The following is a 25,999-nucleotide window of genomic DNA, read 5'->3' on the forward strand; positions in this document are numbered from 1 at the left end:
ACGTGCTCTATCTTGAAAACTTTTACTGCTGACATGCACTGTTTTGGAGGATTGTATTAACAGTGGACTAATGAATAAAATACCAAAATACAGTTTTTCAGCAAAGTGATCCTTTAACAGTACTGCTTTTCAGTCTCACAGATGCAGTGTATTTCGTGATATGGCTGACTGGTCAGTGAGGGTTGAAGTGGGAAGTGTATCTGACTCTGGTTGACAGATTTTCAAAGTCTATGTTTTCTGTTGCCCTGACGCTAGCACAGCTGCAGGCCCTAATTTAAGGTCACTGGAACACACACACACAGACTCTTCTCATTGACATATCTGCTATCCTCAGACAGTGCTGTCGCTAGATGTGTAGAGTGAGTGTGGGCCACTGAAGGAGTACCATTCTAAAGCACATCCCCTTTTCTCCATGTTACTGTCATGGACAGACTGCTTATCAAAAAGACAGGCTTTCACCCATACACAGCCAGCAAAGGGGGAAAACAATGTTCAACATTGAGTACAAAGAACAGTAGGCAATGTTTGAGGATTCTTCTCAGTAAAGCATGCATACCGGTATATAGCTATATTCCTCTGACTGCCAGGGAGTGGGAGAAGAGATGCAGTATATTGAGCACTCAGAACATTCCCTGAACTACTAGGGGTCAATATTGCCCAGCAGGCACAAACATGGCTGCCGTGGCATTATGTAACAACATCTAACAGCATCAGGATGCTTTTTGGTTTAGACCAAGGCCTCTATCTATAGCTGTGGGTGGGAGATGGTGGTCTTACATTCTTGAGGGCAGTGGGGGTGGGAGGATGAGACAGACCTCTACCATCCCCCTTCCCCTCCCTATATCTCCATAATCTCTCATCATCCCATCCCTACTGCGTGGGCCCAGTGGATGCTTTAGATTTGTGTATGTGTGTCCACGCACAGAGCGGGGGTGGGGGACTTAACGCTCCCTTTCCAACAATAAACATACATTGAACCGACAAATCCCTCTCAACAGAGAGAGATTGAGATGAAAACACCAAGGTATAGATAGCCCAGATGAGGATTATCCTAACAATTTCAACATAATAGATTTAAAGGGACAATCAGCAGTTGAAACAATTACAAAGCATACTCCCTGCCCCTGTTTCGATAAAAAGCTGAGGGATGGGGCAGGAGAAATGTAACCACTCTCAAATTCATAAACAGAACTATGGATGCAAGGACTGACCATCCATGATATCAAAAGTATAATTTTAACCATGTTTTGACGCTATGCAGTGTTTGTTTACGTTTATTTTATTTACAAACATTGGAGTAAAACAAGCTTTTATTTTGGGTTATGAAGGGGATAGGACAGTTGAACCAAGCTCATGAGGTTAAGTTATATTGTGTATATATATATTAAGTTATATTCTTCAAGAAATAAAACGAGTACATATCATTAATTTATAAATCCAAAAATTGATGTAGCAACGTCAGATTGCCCCTTTTTGAAGGAATAATTACATATGGTATTCAGCGCTATGGATTCTATAGTCACTGATAATCGTGATAGATGCCTCAGATTGTATCTTTCATGTCTGCCTCACAAACTAACTAAATGGAAACTGGCTAGAATAATTCAATATAATGAAAAATACCTGCTATGTTGGTTAGATTCATATGCTCTAATTGCTCTGATAAGTGGTCTTGTGCTAATGATAGTTAATCATTTGTAATTGTGTTTGTAATTGCATCACTATCCTGCCCAATTCATCTGAATGATACGTGCTTTGTGCTAGTTGTTGTTCTACAGCAGTGCCGATGTTTCAGGATTTATGTAGTCTTCATGGACTGTTGTCATTTTCATTGTCCATTTAAGATCAATGCTATAATTTAGCTTTGTTGCCTTCCATTGAACAAGACTTGTATTCCCCAGTTAACGAAGACTAATCTTAAATCAAATTAATACTCACAGAAATGGCTGTTATTTCACCCCACGCTATAGCTGCGTCCCAAACTGTACCCTATTTCCTATGGTTGCACTACTTTTGACCCTATGGGCCCTGGTTAAAAGTAGTGCACTATATAGGGAATATGGGATGCACACTATATCGTGGGAGGACTTTAATGTCAGTCATTAAGTCCATAATGTCCTTTGTCATTGGTGATTTCAGAGCCCAATTACCATGTGGGGGCTCCGGTCGTTGCTCAGGAAAAACAAAGTACACAGCAATTGGGTTCGGTGCGTCCATTTTATGTTCCTTGTTTGTGTGGCCATTGAAAATATGTACCCCCAGCCAGGTGAAGTGTGTGTGCGTGTTCTGTGCACGTGTGTTTGTTTGTGCCTGCATGCGTGCGTGTTTGTGTGTATGTTCAGTATTTGGCACTGCTAATAAACCCAAGCAATAAAAACCTTTTAGGATTCCCCTTTGGAACACTGGGCCTCTTCTAACACACATTCTCTACAGTTCTGAAAAGATTCTACAGTCTCAGACAGTTAGCTGACTGTTAGCATGATGCTAATGCTACTAGTGATTTCATTATGGAGCGTTGGGCCCCCTACTCTACAATGTTGTGTCCCTTTTTAGTCGTGTGTGTGTGTGACTGCATGTTTGTGTCCCTCTCACACTGGTTTACATTTAGAAAATGTTGCCGGCGTCACCGTTGTGATGGCGTGACAAGGCAGTTTGTGTTGTTCCCAGAGAGAGATGGAGAGAGATAGGGAGTGTAGGGGGAAACAGCTGAGGTCAGTGCTCTGGAAAGAGCTGTGGGATGGAAAGGGTAGCAGAGCGGAGCGGAGTATTGACATTGGGCCATATTACGCCAGTAACCCCAGGTCAAGACTTAGAGGGACGAGACAGGGCTGCCAACCAACACTGCTTTCCATTGAGACTGGTGAGTGGTAGATTTTATTGATATATATGAGGATTTGATTTTGGAGCTTGGGCTGTGGTCCAATACTACTACTTCCCTTCCCTTAGGTATTGTGGGTCAAACACATAGACTGTAAAAAATAGGTCAAACAACATTGGATAGATTGAAACTGGGGTTTCCAGTAAATGGCTTTCACATTTTTCCAATTATGTCAGATCTGATATTATTTGAAGGAAGGAAAAAATAAAGACTTTATAAACTATTTAAACAGGGTTTTGGCCTACATCTAACTGTAAGTCGCTCTGGATAAGAGCGTCTGCTAAATGACTAAAATGTAAATGTAAAATGTAATTTGCTGTATAAGTAACATAACTGAACTGGGTGTGTTCAATTTGAGAGTTTGACAGTTGAGAGCATACTGTACCACATATCCTTGCTCTGAGAGGCAGAAACTCCAGTTTGCCTTTTTTATCGATGTCTAAATGGTGAAGTAGGCTGGATACTGATTCTACAGATGTGAACGCTGGAGCAGAAAAAGCAGGTTAAGCGAGTGTTCTTTCCAGCCCAGTGTCTTCGTGTCCAGGGGGGGCGGGGGTGGTAGGGTAGGGGCGGGGGTCTACAGATGCCAACAGTCATGCAGACCTCCCTCTGGATGGGGTGATGTAATCCTCAATCTGGCGTCTGGAAGAGGAGAGGGTGGACACACATTTTAGAGATGCACACACACACACGCATACACACACACACTGACTTAAACACACACACACACACACACACACACAGAGCTCACAGCTGGAATGGTGAAATGAACAGACTGGGTGGTGTGGGTGCACGAGCATGCATGCACATGTACGCAAACGTAATGATTGGGAATTACCATCCCTGTTCCTGTTATATCCAAGCCAATCGTCCTACATCCCCTTTCCAGCGTCCTCATCTCCTCCACAACCCCTGTGATCTGTTCTTTTTTTATTCTCAGTAAGGGACTAGTTTCTAGTCTGAGCTCTCTCTGGTTCTCCCTACTCTGTTGTGGTTACACAGAACTAGTTTATTTCCTAGCAGCCCTATCTCCTAGCAGATACACACAGACCAATGACACAATTTGATTGCACTGACAATGAAAACGTATATCCATAAACCCTTCTGCTATTGACTCATGTTTGCTGATAGAAAAACAGGCCATATTCTCTTGATTAGATTTAGTTTCATGCTGCTAATAAGTTATTATTGAAATATTTTAATCTGCTACGTGTTCATTCCCCCTCGTTCGATTCATGATTTAATTCATGTAGTGTGAAATTTTGAATTAGTGGCCTGATAAATGCTACACTACATTTTTTATTTGCCACTAATTATGGTAATTATTATAAACGATAGAGCTGTTCACGCTTGTTATGCTTTGCCACCTGTGATAAATAGTACCAATAATATATTGGTTTAACTGTAGTTTCATCAGCTTTGTTGGTTTGGTCATTGTTTTGTTTAGCATCCCAAATGGCACCTTATGGCTCTGGTCAAAAGTAGTGCACTACTACTCCTTTCTACCCCTACTCCCTATTCCCTTATGGGCCCTGGTCAAAAGAATAGGGTGCCATTTGAGACGCAACGTTGGGGTGTATCCACCTTTTTAAATTGACTTACTGTAGAGACATCTCTTTTTATCTTCTTTGGAACTCAAACATGGCTCAAACAAACTAGATTTGGTCATTTCCACGTAGAAGGAGCCATGAGCACAGCACCAACGTGAAGTTCATAGGAGCATGTCAAATTGGCCGTCTATATTTTTGAGAAATTAAGGCATGTATAGATTTTTCAACCATTCTCCAGGAATAATATTTTTGGGGAATAAGCAAAGGCTTTTGATTTCTGGTCAAACAGATGGAAACGGCGTCTTAGAAAACGTCTACCAGGAAAAAGTCTTAAAAGGTATTAGAAATGCATCAAAACACAATGTTGAAGTAAAGACCCTTGCCAACTAATATCAACACTTCTATTTAGTTTTGGACAAATTTTTCTGCCTTCTGTACGTTTAAGAAACATTGCTTTGTGCTTTGAAATTCTATTACCAAAAACCCACATATCTTTAAGATATTTTCTATTTTCTTTCCCTCGTGAGGAGGGAGGATAATGAAAGTAAAATAAGTAACAAGTAAAGGTAAACCTATCAATTAGTTAGTTTTTACTAATATCTATTTTGTTTATTAATTATTTTTATGATAAATTGGTAACAGAATTTCTGCAATTGAATTGGCTACAATGGGAAATCAAAGTAGTCAGAAAACACAGTTGGGTTCACAAGTTTGGACAGCACAGTAAAGTACAGTGCAGTAAAGAAAAGTATAGTACTGTAGAGTACAGTACACAGTAGAGCACACTAGAGTTAAGTACACTAATGTACTGTACTGAACTCTACTGTACTGAACTCTACTCTACTGTTCTGTGCTGTACTGGACTCTACTGTATTCTACTGAGCTCAACTGTGCTGTACTTTGATGTCCAAACTTGTGAAACAGAGACGTCTATGATTGGTTCATATTTGGTCCGGACCAACCAAATTTGGTCTTGTTTTGGGGCAGAGCTCATTTAAAATAATAGCCAGTGTGTAGAATAATACCCAGATATATTGCATATATTATACCTTTGTGTACCTATTTAGGATACATCACCATGAAGAGAGTTACATTAATATCCACAATTATTGATTTCTGTGTAGTACAGATAAGGGACCCTTGATGAAATTCTGTTAATATTTTTTTCAAAGTCAATGTGCCATGTCATAGCTGACACCCCATTCTTTCTGCAGACGTCGTTGAATCTTAATTCGGAGCAGATATTTATACACATTTAAAATGTTTTAGATATTTTAACATGGACACATAAAAAACTGAAGGAGATTTTACCGAAATTCTGTTACCGAACTTCCCAGTAAATGTGTTTTTGTAAAATGTTCAGTGTAAATTGTTAAAAGTAGTCCTTGTGCATAGAGTTGTATGTTTTGTTAAACTTTGAAATTAATGGTCTTTATTTGGCATACATTTTAAGTGAAAAATCTGAGACTCAACGCAATTCCGTTACAGTGGAATTGCCAATATCAAGCTATCCTACTAATCCTTGTAGAAAAACATTATTTTGCAGTGCACGTTCTTGGCATTCCACATGCGCTTTTTGGCACGGTTACTAATGTGTTGATGACTCCTCATTCTGAGCTGTATAGCTTTAGCAGCAAGAACTCCTTTGAAAGCCAGATAATAAGTGTGCGGCCCAAATGACACCTTATTGCCTATATAGTGCACTACTTTAGACGAGCTATGGGCCCTGGTCAAAACTAGTGCACTTTACTATATAGGGAGTAGGGGACTGGGCCGTTGTGTCTAAAGCACTGGATTGGAACGCTCCCCATCGGTATGCTATGCTATGAGCCTGTGGCTATGGGTCAAGCTTTGGTCGAGTGAGTTCGGATTCAGACCCAATAAAAGGGTAGAATCCTTTCGTTGATTACGGTGTCTTAGCAGATTTTCTTTCTTTAAACCCTGTTTTGTCTTTGCATATGCTCTGTTTTTGGGAGGCATTGAGGTATAGGAAAGTGTAGCATGTGCAGCAGCATAATTGCCTCGGACGAAACACTTGTTCAGTCTTCTCTCTGCACTTCTTGGAAGAGAGACTGTGTTTCTTGGTGTGCTGCATCTCAACTTGAATTTTGCGGGCAATGCATTGGACCTATGCTTGTGCAATTGTACAATTGCCCTTATTGGTACAGCTAGCTCAATTAAGTTTTCCAAGCTTCTACAAAAGCCTTCCCAGTCTGTCTGTTCATACATCCATCACACATTGGCCCACTTGACCTGACTCTAATTTGTCTAGACGTCTACCAGCCTCCCAAGCATCCTGGTAATCATGCAGTACTGTCCAGAGCCGTGGTCAAGTGGGTAACACTCCTGGCCAGTACATAACTCCTCACTGGAGGCCAGGCTTCAATCCTGATCTACACCCTTCCTCCTGTGTCTCCTTTTTATCTCCTTATCGGTTTCATGCCTGAACATACTAAAGATAAGAGTGAAATTCTAGCCTGAGTACCAGTCTGTTTGTTCCATCATGCCACTCCTTGGCATGACAAGGACCAGGCTAGTGGCATTCCACTCTTTTTAATCATAGTATGTAAAGACCTGCTCAATGAGGTGACAGTGTCGCCATAATAATGAACTCCGTGTGAGTGAGATGAAACCTGGCGTTTCATTACGCAAGAGCAGAGAGGGTGGTATCATGACCCAGCTGTGTCCCAAATGGCATCCTATTCTCTATATATTCGCATACTGTCATGTTTCTGGATGCCCTCACAATATTTTGTAGTTCTTCACTGTAAAATGTTATAGGCTATGTTATCTAGACAGAAGCCAGCATCTTTGCCATATCTTAGTTATTTTGTGATCAGATGAAGTGTCTTGTCATTTCTAATGCTCGTACTCCCCACCGAGTTGCTGTTGACCTCAATTCCCCGCTGCCGCTGTTTAGTGTTGACATTTGCATGCGTGTGTGTCCCCGGCTGTGTCTGTGAGTGACTGTCTGTGTGCGTGTTTGTCTAAGTGTGTGTCTGTATTTGTGTGTCCATGCATGCATGTGCCAATGAGGCTGCCTTTTTGATCTAGGCCGACTGGCAGCACACTGCCTCTCTCTCTCTCTCTCTCTCTCTCTCTCTCTCTCTCTCTCTCTCTCTCTCTCTCTCTCTCTCTCTCTCTCTCTCTCTCTCTCTCTCTCTCTCTCTCTCTCTCTCTCTCTCTCTCTCTCTCTCTCTCTCTCTCTCTCTCTCTCTCTCTCTCTCTCTCTCTCTCTCTCTCTCTCTCTCTCTCTCTCTCTCTCTCTCTCTCTCTCTCTCTCTCTCTCTCTCTCTCTCTCTCTCTCTCTCTCTCTCTCTCTCTCTCTCTCTCTCTCTCTCTCTCGTCGTTTTGGTTTTTGCCTTAGCATTACACAGCTGATTCAAATAATCAAAGCTTGATGATTAGTTGGTTATTTGAATCAGCTGTTTAGTGCTACTGCAAAAAACAAAACATGCACCCAGGGGGATCCCCAGGACCGAGTTTGGGAAACACTGCTCTAGTCTTGTCTCTCTCTATCCTTCTATATATTTTAATCTTCTTCAATATCTCCCTGTCTTTCCCATGTCCTAATCCCTGTCTCACTCTTCCCTGCTCCCACCTTTCTTTTTCCCTACATTTATCTCCACCTTCCTGTCTCTCTCGCTGCCTATGCAGTGAGTCAGCAATATGGGTATATACACACACACACTGCCGCTCCCTTTGATCCTGTTATCTTCCGCCCCGTTGGTTGCCGAGCTGACCCACGCCGGCTGTTCCCTGTTTCATTGGTTGCTCTTCAAGATGCCAGCCAATCCGCTCCCTGCTGCTTACTGACGCTGCTGCATCCCTTTCCCAGGATCCTTTGCCAGCTCTTCTGCAGTGAGCCAGCATTAACTTGAGAGAGGGAGGGAGGGATGGGGGGAGGGAGGGAGGGAGGGAGGGAGGGAGGGGAGATTTGAGGGAGGGATGGGGAAAGGGGATGGGAGGGAGGGAGGGGAAGGGTGAGTGAAAAGAGGGGTATAGAGGGTGAGTGGGAAACGGAAAGAGGGTGAGGGGGAAAAGGAAAAGCGACAGTAAGAGGGAAGGGAGGAAAGCAACAGAAGGAGGGAGGGAGGAAGAGATGTAAGAGATTGATTGGCTACGAGTCCAGACATAGGTCCACACTGTTGGCTCTCGCAATTAACTCTCTCACTCTAACTCTCTCCTCTTGATATGTGCCGTCATCTCTTTTCAAGATTAGCAGCTCTTTAAGCAGATCGTAATTTCTCTGCTACCTGGACAGGAGCGTTTTAGAGGGCAGAAGCATGCGCTGCGTTTCACTCTGAGGATGACTCGGCGATGGTAGGGCTCCTACAGAACGTGGTGGGTAGATGGCACGGTGGCACAGTCTTATGTTGGCATGAGTAGCACTGGGTGGGTGACAGTGTCACTTACTATATCGGCTTGGTGGTGACGCCTGTTGATTGCTTCACAGATGCTGTGACTGTGAGTGTTTGGGATAGGGATTTTAGAGTGATTCATATAGTGTCTTAGCAATGTCGTCATATATTCGGGGGATGCACTGTATATGCTGGAGTAATGGATTTTTGTTTATTGATTTGATTGATTCATATTGGGCATTTTCAAATAGGGTCAAGGATATTTTAACAAATATATGTTTTATCATGTAAATTGCACTCAGCTTCTCTGATTGGTCAAGATCATTTTACATCTTTAACAGAAATCTACCTTTGTCATCTGTCATCTGTGATATTTTGCCTATGACACTCTGCTAGAAGCATATTGATGGATTAATCAAGCAGGATTTATTTAGTTCCATTTCAAGCTGCCTTACATAAAGATTATGTAATGGCGAGACCTCCCTTTGTGAGATGACAGGAGTTTTGGATGTGTTCTGTCTGTTGTTTGGTGTTGTCTTAGCTGTGTCCTTTGTCTGTTGTGTCTGAGTCTTGTTGTGCCCTTGTTGTGTCTGTGCTGTGTCTGTGTCTGAAAGAAGGATTTGTGGAACAGTTTCATAATCACTTCCATCTTTCATGCGCAGCAAATGCAGCGATGTTTCATGGAATTGATCAATCAGGGAAGGAGCTGGATTGTGGTTAATCAAATCATCTATTTGATTGACAAGGCTTTTGTTGTGCTGGGTTTGTGTTTGCATGTACTGGTTGATTTTTCTATGTAAAAATTGTGATCAACAGTATACTGTATTCTATTAGATTCCCTTGAGGTATTGAGTGTTATGATAAAATGCATGAGCTGACGCCCACCCCAAAATGTTCCTACATAACCTGGTTCAAGCATTCATTATGTGACCCTGAAGAAGGCACTGCGTTGCCGAAACATTGGTTATTAGGTTTACCCATTCAATTGTTAGAAGCATATAAGAGTGTCTCTCTTTCCTTGTTTATTGAGTGTTATGGTGTCATAAATCGTCGGCGGTATCTCAATACACCATGAACCATATTGTCATCCTCTTTAAGGTCCCCAGTCCCCACATGTGGATAGTTAACCCTTAGTTGATCCAGGAAATGAAAAGGACTGTGTAATGACATCACACCAAAGCTTTCCAGATAAATCTAGCTTGATTTGACCTCAAATTGCTTATTTTTTTCTCAATCCACCGCTTGGCTAAAACCCACTAAGCTTCAAGGGCCGCACAACCAAAGTTATGTAAATATTGTAGCTTAGATAAGCTAGCGACAGACATTATGAATGACTTGACTTCTGCTGTGCACTGCCGTGTAGTCAGCATTTAAGATTTAAACCAAGTGGGTTAAACCAAGTGAAGGGGCTGACCTCTTCTCCATCCCGGTAGCTATGGCAACGGTCTTCTTTTTTCCTGTCAAGCTATTTTCTGGCACATACTGTACGAGACATCAACGAGGGAGGGAGAGTCTCCCTCAGGGCCTTTTTCTACAAGCGGCAGAGGCGTCCTGTTTCTTTGCCTGTCTTAAATACAACCTGAGACAGCTAGCTAGCTGACACACATGCTTTGCTCACACTAAGTCCACCCTGGCCTTGATGTTGACGGACCGGACTGGACCAAATTTGAACCTATCATGGACACATTTCACAAGACTGGATAGCACAGTACAGTGAGTAGAGCACAGTAGAGTACAGTCCCGTACAATACAGTAAAGAAAAGTACAGTATATCGTACTGTACTGTACTGAACTATATTCTACTGGAGTTGAATTGCCCAGTATCAACTGTATATATATGAGGCACACCCGTGTTAGAGGAATCCCGTGAATCTGAGGCCTGCTGTTTTTGCCTTGTATTGAACAGTATATTGTACTTTACCTTTCCTATGGCTCAGCACCCAACTCTGTCCTCAGTGGCGTCACTGTAGCTGCACTAAGCTTATACTGTACATGCACTGCTTTGCTTTCACTTTATCAAATATTTATGACTCAGTGCTTTTTCTGGAAACATCCACCTAGCATAGCACTGAAGCCATAACAAAAAGCTTGGCTGCATGAAATAGCAACTCTCCTCAAATCTATTTTGAGATCATCCAGGACTCCCATCTCTCTTAAAACCGAGCCCCAACTTGAGTTCTTGATCCTGGGTAGGGATGCCAGATGGCCAGCCTAGGCCTGGGGCTCCTGGAAAGTTTATACTTTGAGGGGTACTGACAAGGGCCAAGGCCCCAAAACCACAGTGGATGTTTTTTTATTTCTCTTTTTCGGGGACGTTCTTCCCTTCTGTGGCTAGTATCCGTAGCCAGAATTGCTTGGTCTCGGGTTGTTGGCTCTATTGTTGCTATTCAGCTGGTGCCATGACCTGAGACTGACCTCCTACCTGTCTCTTTTCCCCCTACCAGCCATGGGTCATGTTCGCCTGGTCCCAAATCTGTTGGTGCTTTTGGCATGGTAATGACCATAGTAGTTGGCAAGGTGGCACAAATAGGTCTGGGACCAGCCCCTGGGGATCAGCTCTGTTCCCCAAGCAGCCAAAGCCACAGTGTATGTGTCTCATTTGAAATTACTGTGATTTAGCCAAAATGCTAAAAGGCTAACACACTTGAGTGGATTTCATTTGGATGGTTGTGGTTGTGAATCTGTATGCTCGTTTTATGTAAGTCATTGAGTGAGCACTTAACTTCTTCTTAGGTCTTATTCCATGTGTTTGAGGGTGATTTATTTTATAGACTTGTTGATGACTACTACTAAGCATTACAATATCATAATACCATTGTGTGTGATGGTTATGTCCTTAGCTTTATAGGCCATAAGCCATATTGTGGGAAATATTATGTAAGATAATACATTAATACTTGGACCCTCTGCTGTTTATATACATACTGGTATGTGGACTATGTTGAGATATGTTTGTCTCAACATAGTCAAAAGCACCAACAGATTTGGGACCAGGCAAACATGACCCATGGCTGGTAGGGGGAAAAGAGACAGGTAGGAGGTCAGTCTCAGGTCATGGCACCAGCTGAATAGCAACAGTAGAGCCAACAACTGGGGACCAAGCAAGTCTGGCTACGGATACTAGCCACAGAAGGGAAGAACCTCCCCGAAAAAGATGGAGAGAAATAAAAAAAGATACACTGTGGTTTTGGGGCCTTGGCCCTTGTCAGTACCCCTCAAAGTAGAAACTTTCTAGGAGCCCCAGGCCTAGGCTGGCCATCTGGCATCCCTACCCAGGATCTCAAGGCCATCAGACTGTTAAATAGCCACCACTAGCACATTAGAGGCTGCTGCTGCCTATTGAAATCACTGGCCACTTTAAGAAATGGAACACTAGTCACTTTAATAAGGTTGACATATCTTGCGTTACTCATCTCATATGTATATACTGTATTCTATAATATTCTACTGTATCTTCGTCCATGCCACTCTGTCATTGCTTGTCCATATATGTATATATTCTTAAATTCCATTCCTTACTTAAATTTGTGTGTATTGGGTATATGTTGTGAAATTATTAGATATATTACTGCACTGTCGGAGCTAGAAGCACAAGCATTTCGCTACACCCGCAAAACATCTGCTAAACACGTGAATGTGACAAATAACATTTGATTTGATTTGAAGCGTTCAGCCTGTGACAGAACTGTGATTTGTGTGTTTGTTTGTGTGTTTGGCATTTCCTGTCTCTGTGAGGGGCAGGATGGGAGGAAGAAAGCAGCTGACGTGTGTCTCGTCCTTTTACCTTTATCTCTCTTTCCAGCTGATTTGTGTGTCTGTGAATTTGCCTTTGATCCCTCTCTTTGGCCGTGTGTGTGCGCATGCATACTGGTTGGAAATGCGAACAACATTTTGGACACTTTTGTATGTGTGTGCATACCTCCCAAACCCACTTCCCTCTATGTCCAAGTCTTAACATGGGCATCAGTGCGTATGTGTGTGAACCCCTCTAACCCCCCTCTCTCTGTCTCTCTCTGTAGGGTGCAGGGTGAGAGGAAGAGGGAACTTTATGACCGAGTATTAGGATGGCCAGTGAAGGATCCAGTAGCATCCCCAGCCCTGTGGTGCGACAGATCGACAAGCAGTTCCTGATCTGCAGCATATGCCTGGACCGCTACGACAACCCCAAAGTGCTGCCCTGCCTCCATACCTTCTGTGAGAGGTGTGTGTGCGTTGCCTGCCTGTCTGTCTGCCTGCCTGCCTGTCTGCCTGCCTGTCTGTCTCTCATTTTGTTCTATATGTCCAGTTTGGGAGAGTGTGTGAGCTTGATTGTCTTTGAGAATGAGATTTATCGGTTGGCAAACGTGTGAATATTCTGCCAATTAAGGGTGATAGAAAGTGATGCTTGCTCATCACGCAACCTTAGATTTGAAGATGACCTAACTAAAGATTAAAAAAGTGTCTTTCCTTTTGTCATGGACAGGGAACTCCGCTGAATATAGAAACTAAATACTGTAGCTTCACAAAATGTCTTTATTTTCTGTGACTACATTTGGTCTGTCCGTGTCACCCTCCTAGACTAGCTGTCTTTGTCCCTGAGAGAAGAAGGGAGAGCTCAGTGCCTGTCTCTGCGTTCTGTATAGCATCTAGAGCGTGACATTACTCAATTAGATTTGATGATGCTGTTGTACGAAGATGCTTTCTTTCGCTCATTTTCTCTCTCTATCGTTCTCTTTCGCATTCTCTCTCTCTCTTTCTCCTTCTGTCTCTTTGTCTCTGATTGTCTCTCCCCATCCTCTTTTTCCTCACTCTGTCCCTCCATCTTTCAGTCTAATCTCTCTCTGTTCATTTCGGACTCAGTATGATGCAGGCAACTGTGTGGTGAATCTAAAATGTGACTTTGATGAGAAAGGTAAAGATTTCATTTAGTTGAGGGCAGTGGTGTAAAGTACTTAAGTAAAAAGACTTTAAAGTACTACTTAAGTAGTTTTTTGCGGTATCTGTACTTTACTTTACTATTTATATTTTTGACTACTTTTACTTTTACTTCACTACATTCCTAAAGAAAATCATGTACTTTTTACTCCATACATTTTCCCTGACACCCAAAAGTACTCCTTACATTTTGAATGCTTAGCAGTACAGGAAAATGGTCCAATTCACGCACTTACAGTATTAAGAGAACATCCCTGGTCATCCCTACGGCCTCTGATCTGGCTGACTCACTAAACACAAGTGTTGGAGTGTGCCCCTGGCTATCAGTAAACATTTTTTTTTAAACATGAAAATGGTGCTGTCTGGTTTGCTTAATATAAGGAATTTGAAATGATTTATACTTTTACTTTTGATACGTAAGTATATTTTAGCAATTACATTAACTTTTGATTCTTAAGTATATTTAAAACCAAATACTTTTCAACTTTTACTCAAGTAGTATTTTACTGGGTGACTTTCAGTTTTACTTGAGTCATTTTCTATTAAGGTATCTTTACTTTTACTCAATTGGGTACTTTGACAATTGGGTACTTTTTCCACCACTGGTTGAGGGGCAGAAAACTTTAACTTGATTGATGTTAGGTTTTTCTTCCATTTTAATTCACAGTGTTGACTGATGACCATCAGTCAACTTAATTAATCAGGGAATTCAACAGTTAATTAATTAATTAATTAATTAATTAATGACTGTCTCTGTGAAAATTGTGTATGACTGGATTGGTTTAATTCTAACTAGCAATTCAATATGGCATTTTAAAGTTTGTTTTATATATTTTGTGCAACTTAAAAATAAAATATATATGTATGTTCTTCTGCCATATATCAGGTACCCAAACGTATTGCAGGACACATTCATAGGCTATCTAGGGCTAGGCAGTGTGTGACTGTGAATCCCACCCCTTCATACAATGTGTTATAGTCACTCACTAGTATTATAAGTCAGTGTTGTTGGTGTATGGTGGAAATAACCCAATGTGTGCATACTACAACATTTTAGGATTTTGGTAGTGTTTTAGTCCTGTAAAGCCATAGAATGTAATGAAAACCCCCTTTTCCTGACAAGTAGAATATATATACGAGACTAGAGTCATAATTACATAGAAGTATGATAAATACATGTATGCCTGTTTGTGCATCCCAAATGTCAACCTATTCCCTATTTAGGGCACTACTTTTGACCAGGGCCCATAGGTGCCATTTTGGAGGCAGGCATGTAGCCTGTATTTTCTGTGAAGACATACATATACATGCTAGGTATTAGGGCTGTGGTGGTATATAACTAGTCTAGAAACACTAGTAGGTAAATCCACATCTGACGTTTAACTCTACCCTCCTCTCTCCTGTCCAGGTGTCTGCAGAACTACATCCCCGCCCACAGCCTGACGCTGTCGTGCCCCGTGTGCCGCCAGACGTCCATCCTGCCGGAGAAAGGCGTGGCGGCGCTGCAGAGCAACTTCTTCATCACCAACCTGATGGACGTGCTGCAGCGGCCCCCCAGCGACAGCCGCAGCCAGGAGAACGCCGTGTTGGAGACCATCAACTCTGTGGCCACGGGACAACCGCTCTCCTGCCCCAACCACGTAGGAAATGTAGGCTATAACGACAGACAGACTCAATCGCGCGCGCACACACACACACACACACAGCTAATAATTTCCATCCATCAGTGTCCATATAACGCTATTGCGGGAGGAAATGATTCTACCGATAGGTCACCTTGTTGAAATTACAGTGATGGTCGGGGGTGATATCGATGTCATTTAAGTCTAGACATGTCTGTGGCACCTCGGCAGTAGTTTCCGTGACATTCAACTCTCTTGCAGCTCTTGCGCTCTTTTGCTCTCGCGCTCGCTCGTCACCATAGCAACGTTTATTTTTATGGGCTACTGGAACAGGGGCACTACCACACTGGCACTGCACTCCTAAGTGGGGATAATGACTTGCTTCAAAGTTTACTACAGGGTGATGTTTTGGAGGAAATACATATTTTAGATTAATTGTTTGGTGTATTTTTTCAGTTAAGAGGAAATAAATGTTAGGGTTAGTAGATTTCGACAGTATTTTGTACATTCATGTACATACTTTTTCTGGGAGTATGTGGTTAGTGCAGTGCTTCTCAATTATTTTCTGTTACGCCCCCCCTAGGAAGAAGTAAACATTTCGCGCCCCCCAACTCTCCGCAGCGACTGTAAATAGTATAATTTGTCTATAAAATTGTTATAAGTACACCTCTGCATAACATTGTATCCTTATTAACATTAAAGAAAAGAAAAAAGAGATATAGATCAATTTACAACAAATAATAACTTTATTAACATTGTTTTTTAGTCTGTAACAGAAAATACTTAAAGTGCATCAATTTGCCTGAAATTTAAAAAAAATAATGACAATTTTTTGACCATTTGGTACTGAAAAATAAAATATAATCAATAAATAATAATACATTCAAATTGATCAGCAACATTAACTCAGGAGCACAATATATGAAACACTTTGACCTATAAAACAATTTGTGCTGATAAAAAAAAAAAAAGAGGAAGTCAGGATTAATGGCTACAATGAGCACGTTTTGCAGTGCACAGCTTTTCGAAGCGGGGTTTGAAGCATGATACTGCAACTCTCAGCTCCTGCTCAATGTTTAGCTGGGACCTGTACTTGGTCTTCAGTGCAGCAACAGCAGAGAAGCCAGTCTCACAAAGATAAGATGTTGCAAAAGGGAAGAAGAATGCCCACTTGGCCCTCTGCCCTAAGAGTGGATACTGCCTCTCTACACTCAGCCAGAATTCACTCAGTGTCTGTGATGTGAACCTCATTCTCAATGTGGAGTCAGATGTCATATCAATGAACTGGTCCTCCTCTGCAGAGCTGAAACCAGTTGGAGCTGGTGCCTTGAATGGATCTCTCACCCAGTCATATTGGGAACTGTTTTCAGGGAAGTACTTTTTAAAGAATCCCATCAGTGATGAAATATGCTCCTTAATATATGGAATCACTGAGGTGGCATCATAGTCAGTAGTGTCAACAAATTCATGCAGGTTCTCGAATGAATCAGTATTTCCTTCATCAAGTCGCCTGCCCCACATTGCAAGCTTTCGAGTGAAAGATCTTGTCTGTGACCTGAGGGAGGTGTTTATCTTTCCCTTGAAGCTGTAGATGTAGTTCATTTAGCTTTCCAAATATATCACTCAGGTAGGCCAGCTTTGCCAGGAAGTTCTCATCACTAAATTTCTCTGCGAGGTCATACTTGTGCTCCAGCTCCGAAAACATTCTTATCTGCTCTCTGAGCTCAAAAACTCAGGACAAGACTTTTCCTCGTGACAGCCACCTTGCTTCACTGTGAAACAGCACAGCTTGATGTTCAGCTCCAATCTCCTCACAGATAGCAGAGAAGACTCTTGTTTTTAGTCGTCTGGTCTTTATAAAATTGACTACACCTACAATGTCAGTCATAACCTCACTTAATTCAGAGGAAAGGTGCCTTGATGCCAGTGCTTCTCTGTGTATAACACAGTGTGTCCACTCAGCATTAGGTGAGGCCTTCTTGATGAGTGCCCGAAGTCCTTTTCTCATCCCTGCCATGGTCTGTGCACCATCACTGCAAACACCAATGCAGTTCTCCCACTTTAGCCCATTCTCAGTCAGGAAGCAGTTCAGCATTTTGAATAGCTCTTCAGCTGTGGCTCTGTCTCTGACATATTTACAAAAAGTAGATCCTCACACTGGGTGTTTGTCATGTCAAACGTACATGAGCGATAAACAAACAGTCTTTGTTGCTTCGTCAGTTGCTTCATCGAACTGTAAGGCAAAACGTTTGTCTTTGAGTTTATCTACCAGCTGTTCTTTAAGATCGTTAGCAATGTCATTTATACGTCTGGCGACAGTGTCATTGGACAGAGGGATAGTTTTTATTTTTGCAGCACTTGCGTCATCCAGCATGACAGAGACCATGTCTAATGCTGCAGGCAGTATCAGCTCCTCTGCTATGGAGTGTTTTTTTTTGCACTTAGCCACCTTATATGATGCTAACAGTGCTCGCTGGTTTACTGAAGTAGCATTCACAAAGCGGGACGATTGTTGGCAATATTCGGCAAGTTTTCGCTGAAAAAACTCAAGCGGCTTATCAGCGTGATTGGGGTGTAATGTCTTTAAGTGACGCCTTAATTTATTTGGCTTCATGCTGTCCGCTGCCAACATCTTTAGACACCGTAAACATACCGGTCTTTCCTCGTCTCCCACCGTAGTCACAGTGAAGCCAAGCGCTACATACGCTTCGTCATATTTCCTCGTCTTAGCTTTCGGGAGACTTACGTTTGTCTCATTATCTCAGTCTCTCTCCGCCTTTCTTTTCATCCCTGTTAAATATTTTTCCATGGTGTCTCTTAAGGGTTTGTTATCTGCACTTCATATCTCCTGCTCTGTGCTGTGTGCTCTTCTTCGGTGCAAAAAAAACCTACTCCCTGCGGCAAAAAAAAGCCACTATTTGAGAAGGACTGGGTTAGTGCTTTCGCACACCTGCACAGTATGCATTTGCAATCATGTCAGGGGGAAGGAAAAGGAGAGAAGAAAATGGATTCTCATACCATTTCTTGACGTTGACCTTTTAAACTCTTGCTTTGCTCTTGCCTAGGTGATGGAGTTCTACTGCCCGCCGTGTGAGACAGCCATGTGCCAGGAGTGTACGAGCGGCGAGCACGCCGAGCACCCCACTGTGCCCCTCAAAGATGTGGTCGAACAGCACAAGGCCTCGCTGCAGGACCAGCTTGACGCCATCAAAAACCGGTAGGGTCCAATACATACCCCTGTGGGACATGTTATATAACTTATTTACAACCAGAGAAACAAATTACAACCAGAAAATAACCATTTAATAATAATTATGACATCCCATCGCACACTGGACACAGTCAAAAAAAAGGTAATGGCCCAACACACACCCCTGGGGAAAGTGGGTTAATGGCGCCATCTTTGGTTGTATTTGTACACAGAATACATTATATGTTCTTCCCCAATTTGCACTAGTGTATAGATTTTTCCTATGAGACTCAAAGTCCTTCATCTACCTATTTTGGACCTTAGGCTATGTATATGTATCAGAGGCAACCTAAGCATTATCCCTGATGGCCCATTAGTTTGAGGGACAGAATGCTCCATTCTACAAAGTGATTTAGTCACAGTCAGCTAATTTTGACCTAAGACTGATCTCTCCCTCCCTTCCTTCAGGCTACCTGAAATCGACTCGGCCCTGCAGGTGCTGTCGGAGATCCTGCAGCAGCTGACCAATCAGAAGAGCTCCATCGAGGGGGACATCCACACCACGTTCGACGAGCTGCAGAAGACCCTGAACGTCCGCAAGAGTGTCCTGCTCATGGAGCTGGAGGTCAACTACGGCCTCAAGCAGAAGGTGAGAACCCCCAACATTTTGGTTGAGTGAGACGTTTAGAACCTTTTCTTGTGGGTTTCTGATTGTTTCATCAATCTGTTTGGTGCACACAGACAATATGATACGGAATTAGAGGCAGGTGGTCAATGAAAGTAAATAGATATATGATTAACAGATAAAGGAAAGACATTTCTAAACATGGGCATAGTTTTAAAACCAATAATGAACGGCATTATACTCAGGATGTGAACAAGAAAAATACTGAAAATAGATTCTTCCCAATCTGAAGAACTGAAACGTTTTCTGATTCCAATGTGCCTTCCTAGAAACAAATCTATCTCCTAAAAGAGATTTGTTTGTTTAATCTCAATTAGAAATATAAATAAATTCCTCAGTTCTACTATCCCACACAGCAGCAGAGGCTCTGTTTCTACTTTGCGTGCCAGTGGCTCAGCTGTGGATCAGGCAGTTCTCTGATAAATTATTAAATAAAACATGGATTGGTAGGGCTGGAGGGGAGGAGAGACAGACTGCCAGGGCAGAGAGCTGACGCCCCACCCAGCCCAGCGTACCAATCACCCAGGCTGGCCTAGCGCCCAACGCCCTCCCCTTAGGGAGCAGAACACCATCACATGGGAATGATTCACCAGTAGGACCGGCGGCTAGAGCAGACAGAGTGCTGCACAAAGGAAGGGAGGACTTTTCTCTGTCTGCCCTTTTCTATAGGGTGTGGACTGTGCATACTTTTTATCTTTCTATATCTAGGCTTTGGTGTTGTTGTGTCTATCTATCTAGTTGGTTATTTAGGCTTTGAAAGTGCTGAGCTGTTCATGTTTAAAGAGAGGGGGTGAGTCTTGAAAGCAGAGAGGGGTTGATACAGTGGGGTAGGTACAGTGGTGTAGGTTTCCACAGTGCACTGCACTACGTGAGTGTGCACTGTATCTCCCTGCCGTTGGGGCGTCCTCTTTCTATATATATAATATCTTTGTGTTAGTCTTTCAGAGGGTGAGTCTTATACAGTATGAAGCAAGGGTTGATGTAGATAGTGGTGGATAAATTAGTTTTGGTTGGGGACTTTGATAGCTCAATGGCTGCTCTTGTTGTCGAAGAGGAGGAGTGTAATAGCCAGATGCAGGTGAGTGTGTGTGTGTGTGTGTGAGAGACTGTATGTGCATGTGCGTGCGATGCTCAGTGTTTCGACCCAGCCCTGTAGCAATTTTGTGCTGTGGTGTTATGTTAACAAGTGATAACTATGATAGTTAGTCAACACGCTACAGTATGCCTATACCAGTTGATGTGTCAAAAGTCCACTTAGCTTAGTCTGCAATGATTTTTTCTAAAATGGATTCAATAAATAAAAATCCTCATCAATCTGCACACAATACCCCATAATGACAAAGCGTAAACAGATTTAGAAATCTTTCATAAAAAATAAAAACGTATTTACATAAGTATTCAGACCCTTTGCTATGAGACTCGAAATTGAGCCCAGGTACATCCTGTTTCCATTGATCATCCTTGAGGTGTTTCTACAACTTGATTGGAGTCCACCTGTGGTAAATTCAAATGATTGGAAATGATTTGGAAAGGAATACACCTGTCTATATAAGGTCCCACTGTTGACAGTGCATGTCAGAGCAAAAACCAAGCCATGAGGTCGAAGGAATTGTCCGTAGAGCTCCGAGACAGGATTGTGTCGAGGCACAGATCTGGGGAAGGGTACCAAAAAATGACTGCAGCATTGAAGGTCCCCAAGAACACAGTGGCCTCCATCATTCTCAAATGGAAGAAGTTTGGTACCACCAAGACTCTTCCTAGAGCTGGCCGCCCGGCCAAACTGAGCAATTGGGGGAGAAGGGCCTTCGTCAGGGAGGTGACCAAGAACCCGATGGTCACTGACAGAGCTCCAGAGTTCCTCTGTGGAGATGGGAGAACCTTCCAGAAGGACAACCATCTCTGCAGCACTCCACCAATCAGGCCTTTATGGTAGAATGGCCAGACGGAAGCCACTCCTCAGTAAAAGGCACGACAGCCCGCTTGGAGTTTGCCAAAAGGAACCTGAAGGACTCTCAGACCATGAGAAACAAGATTCTCTGGTCTGATGAAACCAAGATTGAACTCTTTGGCCTGAATGCCAAGCGTCACGTCTGGAGGAAACCTGGCACCATCCCTACGGTGACGCATGGTGGTGGCAGCATCATGCTGTGGGGTTGTTTTTCAGCGGCAGGTACTGGGAGACTATCGGATCGAGGGGAAAGATGAATGGAGCAAAGAGAGATCCTTGATGAAAACCTGTTCCAGAGCGCTCAGGACCTCAGACTGGGGCGAAGGTTCACCTTCCAACAGGACAACGACCCTAAGCACACAGCCAAGACAACGCAGGAGTGGCTTTGGGACAAGTCTCTCAATGTCCTTGAGTGGGCCTGCCAGAGACCGGCTTGAACCCGATCGAACGTCTCTGGAGAGACCTTAAAATAACTGTGCAGCGACACTCCCCTTCCAAGCTGACAGAGATTGAGAGGATCTGCAGAGAAGAATGGGAGAAACTCTCCAGAAACAGGTGTACCAAGCTTGTAGCGTCATACCCAGCTGTAATCGCTGCCAAAGGTGCTTCAACAAAGTACTGAGTAAAGGGTCTGAATACTTATGTAAATGTGATATTTCTGTTTTTGTTTTTATACATTTGCAAACATTTCAAAAAACATGTTTTTGTCATTATGGGGTATTGTGTGTAGATTGATGAGGGGGAAAAAACTATTTAATCCATTTTAGAATAAGGCTGTAACGTAACAAAGTGGAAAAGTTCAAGGGTCTGAATACTTTCCGACTGTACTGTATTTGTATGTGTTTGTGTGCGCACATTTGTTAGGTGAATGTGTTAGTCAAACAGATGTTTGACAGATGTTTGTGTTTTACATTGACAGATTGTGTGTGCGTGCGTGTGTCCGTGCGTGTGTCCGTGTGTGCGTACAATGACAGATTGTATATGTGTGTGTGCAGCCGTGTGTGTGTGTTGTGTCAGCGCCTCACAGATGTTTGTGTCTACATTAACAGTCCGTACATGCATGCCCACATGCATCTCCATTCACACCCCACCTGACACCCCTCTACACCCTCTCTACTATCCCGCCCCATCACTCTTTTCCCCTCTCTACAATGTGTTTCTCCCAGGTGCTCCAAGCCCAGCTGGACACATTACTCCAGGGCCAAGATGGCATCAACAGTAGCTGCATCTTTACCGAGCAGGCACTGAGCCACGGCACCGAGGCCGAGGTCCTGCTCGTCAAGAAGCAGATGAGTGAGCGGCTCAGCGAGCTGGCCGTGCAAGAGCTCCCCCTCCAGCCCGGGGAGAACGACCAGCTGGACTTTCTGGTGGAGACTGAGGGCATCAAGAAGTCCATCCACAACCTGGGTACTATAGTTACCACGAACGCCGTGGCGTCCGAGACGGTGGCCACGGGCGAGGGCCTGAGGCAGTGCGTGGCGGGCCTGCCCACCTCTGTCACCATCACGACCAAGGACAAGGATGGTGAGCTGTGTAAGATGGGGAAAGCCAACATCACGGCGGAGATTGCCACTCCGGACGGTAGTGTGGGCGACGGCGAGATACTGGACAACAAGAACGGGACGTACGAGTATCTGTACACGGCGCCGAAAGAGGGTAGTTTGACGCTGTCGCTGCGTCTGTACGACCAGCATATTAAAGGTAGTCCCTTTAAGATTAAAGCGACAAAGTCGGCGGATGTGTCGCCCAGTACGGAGAGCGCTAAGAAGAGGTTGAAGTCGCCGGGGAGTAGCCACGTCAAGCAGAAGGCCATCAAGAGGCCAGCCAGTATGTACAGCACAGGGAAGAGGAAAGAGAACCCCATCGAAGATGACCTAATTTTCAGGATCGGTAATGGTTGCTTTATCATTGGTGTTTTAACAGATTTAAAGGGAAGGTTCAACTAACACATTTAAAGGGACAGTTCATCTAAGACATATAAATGGACAGTTCACCTAATACATAATTATATTTTGTAGTGTTGCACGGTATACCAAAACTTTGGTACTTTTTCAATACTAGAACATGAGACAAAAGAAGAAACCTGCACACTGCTCTTGCTAGTATCACTGCTCTTTAATAAGCATTACGTATCGGTCTCAAGGCCTTCGTCAGAGCTTTTGTTTTATTAGCACCCTTATGTAGACATAGCTTCACCCACATCTGTTCCATGCATCAAATGGGGTTGGAGTCGAGGGAAAATAATTGTTACCAAATATAACAATGTGCATTTCATAAATATTCGAATAAAGTATGTACATAAAACGTATTAAACACGTCTGTAAAACCACAATGAGGACATCGACCCACCAAGCAAGTTTCCATTAATCATTAGGTACAGCACAAGAAAAATGTCAGAGTAATCTGAAATGGGGGCATTCATTCATGTTCACATTTATAACATAACATACATAGGCACTTCATCATGAAGACCTTTAGGAAATAATGTCTGGAGGGTGAAAATCGAAAAACATTCTCTTTTGCTCAGAGTATTATTTATACCACCTCCCCTGTCTGATATCTAAACTTTCTCTATGCCACAAAATCTAAAGGTAGAAATGTCATGTTTTCTGGTCATTAAAATTGTGTTTAACAGATTTAAAGGGAAGGCTCAACTAACAAATGTATAGGGATAGTTCACCTAATACATAATTATATGTTGTAGTGTTGCACGGTATACCGAAACTTCTGTACTTTTTCGATACTAGAACATGAAAATCGGTTCGGTACTTGAATTTTGGTTACTTTCTGTACTTCTGTCAAAATGTGTCTCACAGATCAACTCTATCAGCTCAGCGATGTCCCCTTATAGCGTGAGGCGCACCGTGCCTGCTCCACTTACTCATTGCTAGCCTGCACTGGGAGTCTGGACTGCATCATGTTAGCTCCCCACTCTGCACAGAAGTTAACACACTTGAATAATGCGAAACGGCATGTCGAAATGTTTAAACTGTTAATTAGTGTTCGCAAAACAATGTCCAAACAGGCTAGAACACTTTACAATGCAAGAAGATACGGTTAGCGTCAAGCTTTAATAATAAAATAATACCGTATTGGTCCGAATATAAGACGACCCTGATTATAAGACGACCCCCCGTTTTTCAACACAAACATTTAGAAAAACAGATTTGCAGACTAGATTTGCCGAACAAAGAACTTCATTTTATTTTAAAATAACAATATTAAAAACACAGTGAATTAAACACAAAGGCAAACTATGTACAGTATGATTCAAAATTAATATCAAGCAATAATAAAGCAACATTTTTAAATAACAGAGAAAATACAGGCCACACATTTAACTAAACTTAACAAAATTCGCCAAACTTCTCCTCCGATGTCTCTCTATCCCTCACACACGTCCTCTGCCCCGCTGTGTTCGCTCTCGCTGTCATCGCTCCCCAGCTGCTCCGCTTCCACCGGCTCCTCCCAAAGCACGTCGTCCTCGCTGCCGTCCAATGCATTTGAGATGCAACATTTTTTAAAGCCATCGATGATGCTCTGTGAGGAGAATAGCATCCCATGCATGCAGGATCCATTCACACAGTAGACTTCTCTCCGAAGTCTGACGGCAGGCGTTGGGCCAAACTCGTTCTCCGTCTAAGTGACAGTCCATTACGCCGCATCATCCTACGACACCAGCCGAGGCTGGCTTTAAATCCAGTGATGTTGAGCTCTCTCTGGCGATTTCCAGGGCCTTAACCTGGATGACAGCTCTGGTAATGGGCATTCCCCTCACTTCTTTTTTCCCTGACATATTCAAAAACCCTCCGGTCAACCTCAATGAAACGACCACTTTGAGGACCACGGAAGGGATTTTCGCTGACTGTTAGCATCTTTTAGACGTTGTTTTTCTGCTCGCCATCTTCTTACATTACACTCAGTGACCCCGAATGTCTTGGCAGCTTGGCAGTTGTTAGATGACTCTGCCTTATTGACAACCATTATTTTGAAATTGGCATCATAGCTCCTCCGCTGTTGTTTATTGACCTGGCCCACTTTTTGAGCCACTTGTCTCTAAATGGTCAGCCTGTCTTTCCATCTTTAAACACCGGTAACGGGCTGGTTGTTAAGGACGCCTCTTCCCTCCGTCCGGAACGAATTTTTGGCGCCATCTGTGCCCGCGAATGTGTATTGACATTTAAAGGGAGCGCCGAAGAAGAGAAACTGCGCTCTGAATACTAGACCCCGAATATAAGACGACCCGACTTTTTTGGACCTATTTCGAGGGGAAAAAAGGCCGTCTTATATTCGGACCAATACGGTAATAATAATATGCCATTTAGCAGACGCTTTTATCCAAAGCGACTTAGTCATGCGTGCATACATTTTTGTGTATGGGTGGTCCCGGGGATCGAACCCACTACTGGCTAACTTTCCTTGCTAGCTTACAGCTGAAGCTAACATCATTTTACTACCATAGTACTTTGTTTGTGATTTAATATGCAAACTATAGCGCAAAATGTGCTGATTTCAAAGCTGATTGCCACCAAAACTTTATTCATTCACTTAATCGGTCTCCCTATTGAATATGCATTCACCTGTATTGTGATAGGCCTAAGCTACATTTACATTTTAGTAATTTAACAGATGCTTTTATCCAGAGCGACTTACAGCAGTGAATGCATACATTTTCGTACTGGTCCCCGTGGGAATCGAACCCACAACCCTGGCGTTGCAAGCGCCATGCTCTACCAACTGAACCACACGGGACCAAACTGTTATTTACCCAGTTTATCAATAGAGATTTACCATTCAAATAAATTGTTACCATTTATGTTATGTAGTTAGATTGGTAAAAACAAAGTCAAA

General features: G+C 43.0%; 1 protein-coding gene across 6 annotated transcripts in view; it reads left to right on the top strand.

Annotated features, from left to right (window-relative positions):
• Positions 1-25,999, top strand: part of LOC121560103 (tripartite motif-containing protein 2) — a 48,312-nt gene that overhangs the window by 14,262 nt on the left and 8,051 nt on the right. For 3 of the 6 annotated variants that reach the window (XM_045214143.1, XM_045214142.1, XM_045214147.1), the window contains exons 2-6: positions 12,809-12,990; positions 15,112-15,352; positions 18,391-18,542; positions 18,984-19,164; positions 22,315-23,038. In XM_045214143.1, the coding sequence (XP_045070078.1) occupies positions 12,854-12,990; positions 15,112-15,352; positions 18,391-18,542; positions 18,984-19,164; positions 22,315-23,038 (1,435 nt within the window). In that variant the 5' untranslated portion in view covers positions 12,809-12,853. Of the gene's footprint in view, positions 1-2,775; positions 2,861-8,501; positions 8,773-9,870; positions 10,503-12,808; positions 12,991-15,111; positions 15,353-18,390; positions 18,543-18,983; positions 19,165-22,314; positions 23,039-25,999 lie in introns of those variants that run through there. The other 3 variants (XM_045214145.1, XM_045214144.1, XM_045214146.1) reach the window with 3 other exon arrangements.

Source organism: Coregonus clupeaformis, unplaced genomic scaffold (genome assembly GCF_020615455.1).
Source record: "Coregonus clupeaformis isolate EN_2021a unplaced genomic scaffold, ASM2061545v1 scaf0202, whole genome shotgun sequence".
In the NCBI taxonomy this organism is placed as follows: Eukaryota; Metazoa; Chordata; class Actinopteri; order Salmoniformes; family Salmonidae; genus Coregonus; species Coregonus clupeaformis.